General features: G+C 39.8%; 1 protein-coding gene across 4 annotated transcripts; it reads left to right on the forward strand.

Moving 5' to 3' along the window:
* The first annotated feature begins 562 nt into the window (after positions 1-562).
* On the forward strand, positions 563-4749 carry LOC147424935 (uncharacterized). 4 transcript variants are annotated; one of them, XM_086499946.1, is made up of 7 exons: positions 563-1114; positions 1942-2075; positions 2164-2434; positions 2553-2627; positions 2710-3123; positions 3208-3329; positions 4096-4749. In XM_086499946.1, the coding sequence occupies exons 5-7, from the start codon at positions 2808-2810 to the stop codon at positions 4114-4116; spliced, it is 459 nt and encodes a 152-aa protein (XP_086356072.1). In that variant the 5' UTR covers positions 563-1114; positions 1942-2075; positions 2164-2434; positions 2553-2627; positions 2710-2807; the 3' UTR covers positions 4117-4749. The 4 variants fall into 4 exon arrangements, with proteins under 4 accessions (XP_086356072.1, XP_086356068.1, XP_086356070.1 ...); XM_086499942.1 differs by lacking the exon at positions 4096-4749 and adding an exon at positions 3423-4067; XM_086499944.1 differs by lacking the exons at positions 2710-3123; positions 4096-4749 and adding an exon at positions 3423-4067.
* The last annotated feature ends 1183 nt before the right edge of the window (positions 4750-5932 follow it).

The raw sequence follows: 5932 nt of genomic DNA on the forward strand, positions 1-5932 counted from the left end.
GTGATCAAATAAGTGTAGTCTCTGTCACGGATATGACAGATGGTTTGGAGACACAGGAGGAGGAGATGCAAAGTCAGGACTTGGGGCTTGGCTCCATAAATGAAGTTGATGAATCTCTTGCCCCACAAGAGGCATGTTTTCAAATAGTGCCTTATGTCGTAAGAGATGAAGTAGCAGTATAGACTGAGACAGGGGAAGAGCATAAACTTTACATGCATAGAGGTCAAGATATTCTTCAATGTACTCGCATGTTCAGTTGTTTTGACTGTCCACCAATTCCTTTATGTCGATTGATCCCTTATTCAAGGGTGAGAGGCTTACGAGATGATGTTAGTGGATTGAAAGCTGCTTTTGCAAAGGAGGGCTACATGCAAGAAAAAGGAGCTTTTATTGTTTTAGTTTGGAATTGCAAGAAGGAGGAAGCTTATGTGACAGGTATTTCATTTCTCTGCTTTGGTCTTTCCTACTCTCTGTTTCTATGTTGTTTTCTGTTTTTCTCATAAATAGTAGTTGAGTGTGCTTTTCTGCCTATGATTATCTTTTTTGCAGAGGACCTTCTTTCTTCATGGGACCCAATATGGGTTGATATACATAAAGAGTTTGAAATTGAGCTTTCTAAAAGACCAAATCTTCAAGTTCTCTCTAATAAAATGTTCTATGTTGGGGAGGGTAATCATAAAACGGTCGCTTGGATGGCTGCTATTAAAGAGAGATTCTCCGTTGATCGAGAGAAACATTGTAGTGTGCTTTGTACAGTTATTGATCCTACTCGAGTGCTAGAGATAGATTTGCTTAGTAGCTTGCAAAGAATGAATTTGTAAGCTTCATGACTTTCTATATATTTTAGTAGCAATTTTCTATGCTTTGTTTTTGACTTTGTATATATTGTATATGACCTTGGAATAGCATGAATACACATGCCCTTGTAGTCACGCATCTTAGGGATGATCTTGTCAACTGCTCCCACATTTGTGCAGCAGATCATGAAGCCTATGTAACAGAGCTACCAGAAAAAGATCAAAAGTTGATTGCTGCAGTGTGTAAGAAATACTCGAAGGGTGTGGAGCCTTGGTATCCACTTACTCGTCGATACTTGGGAAAGCTCTTATACGATGTGAGTATCTTTGGCTTGCTTTTTTGGAACGATCTTATATTTTCTTTTTGTGAAAATTACATATATTAAATTGTGTATTCAAGGATAAAATATGCAAGTAATTGAGCCAAAGTGTATGTGCTTGTTTTGTGCAAATTATTTATTTTTAAGTATGTGTTGAAGGTTCAAATGTCCAAGGAATTGAGCCAAAGAATAGAGCAAGCTAGGCACACAATGACAAACGAAGAACTAATAAAAGAGGAGGAGAAAATATTGAATGATTTAGCACTCAAATATGGAGAGCGCGTTGGGAAGGTGGTTGAATTATTTTTGTTTTGGGTGTTTTGCACATAGTGTAATAGCTGTTTAAACTTGGTTTTCTATTCGTTCCTCAAAAACTGCAGCTGCTAAATATTGCTGATCCGAATCTTGGACCGGATTGGATGGTTCGAGTTCTTGCACTCAAATGGGGTCCTGATAGTTGGGCTATGCTTGAGAAACTGAACTTGATTGCTATGCATGATGCTTCTGTCTTGAGAAAATTGTTATGGGTTTCCTTGCTTGAGGTAGATAAGATTACTAGATCCTCTTATGGTTTAAAGAAAGGAGATCATGTGTATCGCATGTGAGTAAAGTTTCTTTTGACTTTCAAGAATCTTTGATGTAGAGTTTATAGTTTTTGTGATTATTTTAGTTTTTTCTCAACTTCCTTGTTATGTAGTTGGATCTGTAGAGAGGGCCTTCTACAAAGGATTTTTGATAGGGCCACAAAGTTTGTGGAGGACTTGAGCAACATTGCTGGTGGTATTTTGTTGCCTCATGATTGCTCTCTTGCCTCTTACTTTTAGGAACTCAAGTTTGAAGCACGACCCTATCTTTATCCTTTGGAGACCTCTCTTGAAGCTAAGACAAAAGATGTTGACAAGCAAGCTATGAAGAAAGTGGACACGGTACACATGGCATCTCAGCGGCTAGCCTACAGGTCAAGCTCATCATACTTTTATTTCAAGCTTTCCATAATTACAAAGTGTGTAGTGATGTTATTTTGTTATTTTGTTATTTTGTTTTAGATTTCTATTATTCTTGGTTGGAAAAGGCTTTCTACCAGGGATTCCATTCTTAGCTAAGCAGTGGGCACAACTATCTACTGGGGAAGGATGCATGTACTCCCCTTCCATGCATAAGCTCACTACTTGGGAGATGGAGGCATGTCCATGGTGGATAGACATGGCTTCCGGGCATGTATTGGCGAGAGAGAGAGAGAGCTTCACGATACTATGAGAGTTGGTGGCACATCCGTCGATGTGCCTCTCCCTCTTAGAGTGGACGAGGTTATATCCGGTAAATGGCTACTCAAAATAGCCTCAAACATAATTTGTCTAAGAGCTTAAAATTCTCTTTTTCCTAAAGTTATTTGTTATACATACCGGTAATATTGTGTTTCTTTGCTTTTTTCAAGCTACAAATACTTCTCGCAAGGGAAAGGAGGTGATTGTTGAGACTAGGGTGGATGCAAACATGGAGGGAGAGCATGGTGAGCTTTCACTTGTGATGCAATTGTTTGTTTCGTTCGTTTACTGGAGTTAAGTCACTTTGTACTGTCTCTTGTATCGCAGTACCTCTTGGGGAGATTGTTGCAAAGAAAACCATTTCTTTTGTCTACATCGTTGATACTCCCTTGTCTTCTCTGTCCTCATTGCCTGACCCATGATGCATGGCCATTTTTGGGGACTACATAGCCATTACTGCTGATTTTAGGGCCGGTGTTCGACATCCGGCATGGATTCGTGTTCATGAGCACATGGGATGTGCACGCCTCGATGGGACCTTGTGCGTGCGTGGTGGGAGAACAGTGGCATGGGCTGCTGATTTTATTTTTTTGGATCTTCCCTTTGGTGGTTCCCCATTAGCCTCCCCTGTTGTACCCCTTTGGGATGTTTGTAGTGAGGATCATGTTCGTGCAGGCATGCAACTTGCATATTCGAGTTTTTCAGACTTAGGGTGGTTGTTGATCATGGTCTTTATGGCAGGTTTTTGCTTCATTCATAGTTTTATACAATACTTGTTGATTTTTGTTGTGTGTTTTCCATTGTGACTTTTGAAACCTCTTGCAGGAGATACCATTGGTTGGGTTGAGAGATTTTGTCGTGCATCAGAGATGGCTATTCATCGTCGTATTGTGGTCCTCCATCATGGAGCTTATGGTTATGGTAACAGCTTTGGTGGTCGGATTGAGGTAATGCTCTTCTACATATTAACTTGTTTGTTTCTCATTTTGGTGTGTTATTATTATTGTGATTGTCCTCTAATTGTCCATGTGGTGGTGTAGTGTCATTGTTCTCTTTTACTTATGGTGCATAGGGTTTGCATACAACCACCTTGCTTTGTGGTTGAGAGCACCCCACTATTCAATCGGCTTGGCATGCAACCTTTGGATTCTTACATGATGCACCATCTTCCAGAGTCTTCTCTATCCAGATCATCATCAGGGGAGCCATGGCGTGGTGGCTTCCAACGAAGTCACTCTTTTATTGCATGTTTTGTGGAGCTTCTTTGTAGGCCTGGAGGTCTTTGTTTGGAGTTGGGATGTGGTACAACGCTCGTATTGGCAGCATGATTAGGCACAGGGCGTGTGTTTGCAGTAGTCGACATTGATGACACTTTGATTTCAGATTATGTGCAACCATTATTTCGCCCTAAAAAGCGAAGCAGAGAGGGAGCCTCCACCTCTCTTGATGTTGATGATGTGGGTGACATGCCTTCGCGTGTCAACCCCTTTGATGACTAGTGAGAGTCCACCTTACACTTCATTTCCCCCACCTATTTTATGTTTCCATCATACTTTTATGCTATTTTGTCACTTTTTTGTATCATTGTTTAGTATTTGAAAATTATGGATAATGATTCAAACAACAATTTGAGATTTCTTGTGCTTTTAGGATTAGATTTTTTATTGCTTGCATGTGGATTGTGAGACTTATCTTTTTCTTTTTGTGTGGAAGTGTGTTGCCAGTTTATGCTGAGGGGATTGCAAAAACCATGGCTGCTGCTGATATACGATACGATTTTGACACCCACAAGAAGTGTCAGAGACGCAATGTCTTTATTGATGATGAGTGTGACTCTTCATAGTCACGAGATAAAACCATAGCATTTCTTGTTGTGGCATTAGAGTGCAGAGGCACGACATGCTGTTCTCTATATTCCACTTGTTATCTTACAAATATGAAGAAATCTCTATTTTTTTTGTATAAGATATGGCAATTCTCTCTTAGTACAATTTTAGAAACTTTGTAGATGTATGAGCATTGTTGACTTGCATTAGATTGCTCCGTAAAATTTAAAGTTAAAATAAAAATTATGGTGTTGAATGTAGTTGTGGATCATTGCATGGTTTGTAATAGCTTTGCTCCTAGCTTGGATTTCTCATTGCTCGACATCAAGTATCAATTGTGCAAAAGAATCTAGAGTCTAATTTTGAACAATCATATTGCTACGATTACTTAGGCATTCAAGATCCTACTATTATTAAAGTAGGATCTTCATTCATCTTTCTTATCAAAGCCCATTTGGTTTCCTTATTCATTTGCTCGGATTTTCCTTCGCTCGAAAAATCTCGCTCGCCACACGGTAAGACTCGGTCTCCTCATGCTAGCTATGTGGTTTTTGTGTGATTTGGACTTGTTTAGGCCAGGCAAAAGTCAATCCCTAGGTCTGTTTTAGGGTTTTTATCTTGCACTGTTTTTGACACTTTTGACCCAATTTTTGAACTTTTTTGACAAAGTTTGTTTGGGGACTTCTGTTCACAATGGTCTCTGCTCTACAGGCTTGAAAAGTTTTTTCTCAAAAATTTCTCAGAGGTACATGGATCACGATCCATGCTCCACCACTTTTGGATCTGATTTTTTGGAGTATTGATAGCTTGTGATATTTGTAGCTTGCTCACCAAGAATTTTTGAATTTGGATCAATTTTTTCCAACCAAAACTGACTTCTACAGTTTGCTGTGGCAGTTTTGACAATTTTGTGTTTTTGGCTCTTTTGACCAATCCTCCACAAAGGCGAGCGTAGGGCGGTGAGTGACACACCCTTCCTCTATTGAGTTTGATAGATTAGTCTGGTTGTGTGCTTGCATCCATTTGTGGCTCGCACACAGTGTACGGCAAGTCCCTTGCATTGACACGTTCGATAGACGCGCACATTTTTGGTGCTGCTGTCGGGGAAATGCCCTGTATTAAGCTCGAGTAGCACTCTATGCTGCTTTGTGGTGCATTATGAAATGTAGGTAGAGAAGGAAGGTGTGTGTGTTGAGAAGGAGTTTGTTTTGCTGCAGTGTAATGTTTTTGTTAATAAGGTAGTGAAAGGTATTGTGTTTTTTGTTCATAAGGTGTTAGAATTAAGGTAGAAGAGCTATAATGTTAGTTTTGTAATGTACAATAAGTAGATCTGTTAGCTAATGAGTTGTTGTAGTACTGTGTTAGTGTGTAGCAATAGCTATGTCAGTTGTAAGTAGGTAGGTTAGGTGTGTGTGTGCTCGCGCGCGCAGCACGGCCATAACGACCTTATCCCAAAAAAAACCAATTTTTTTAATAAAAAAATTAAAGGTAGGACCAGGATCAGGAATATTCCCGATGTCCAAGCCCAAGCCCACGCTCAGGCTCAAGCCTCAGTCACCCTTTAGGATGACTTATTTTAGCGTCACGCCTAAGTAAAAATCGACCCTTTTGAGGACCATCGAATCTTCGATTAACCGAACGATGTGCTATAAAGTACACCATGATGCCCTGTGCAATATGCTTGTTTCAAGCTATCACACACTCTAATCCAAAAATTGATCATT

Source organism: Adiantum capillus-veneris, chromosome 25 (genome assembly GCF_014529385.1).
Source record: "Adiantum capillus-veneris isolate H3 chromosome 25, ASM1452938v2, whole genome shotgun sequence".
Lineage (NCBI taxonomy): Eukaryota > Viridiplantae > Streptophyta > Polypodiopsida > Polypodiales > Pteridaceae > Adiantum > Adiantum capillus-veneris.

Coding starts and splice junctions, on each gene's coding strand:
- LOC147424935 (XM_086499942.1), top strand. CDS start 2,808: ATGGCCATTTTTGGGGACTACATAGCCATTACTGCTGATTTTAGGGCC. Junction 3,124..3,207: donor GATCATGGTCTTTATGGCAG/GTTTTTGCTTCA, acceptor AACCTCTTGCAG/GAGATACCATTGGTTGGGTT. Junction 3,330..3,422: donor GCTTTGGTGGTCGGATTGAG/GTAATGCTCTTC, acceptor GTGGTGGTGTAG/TGTCATTGTTCTCTTTTACT.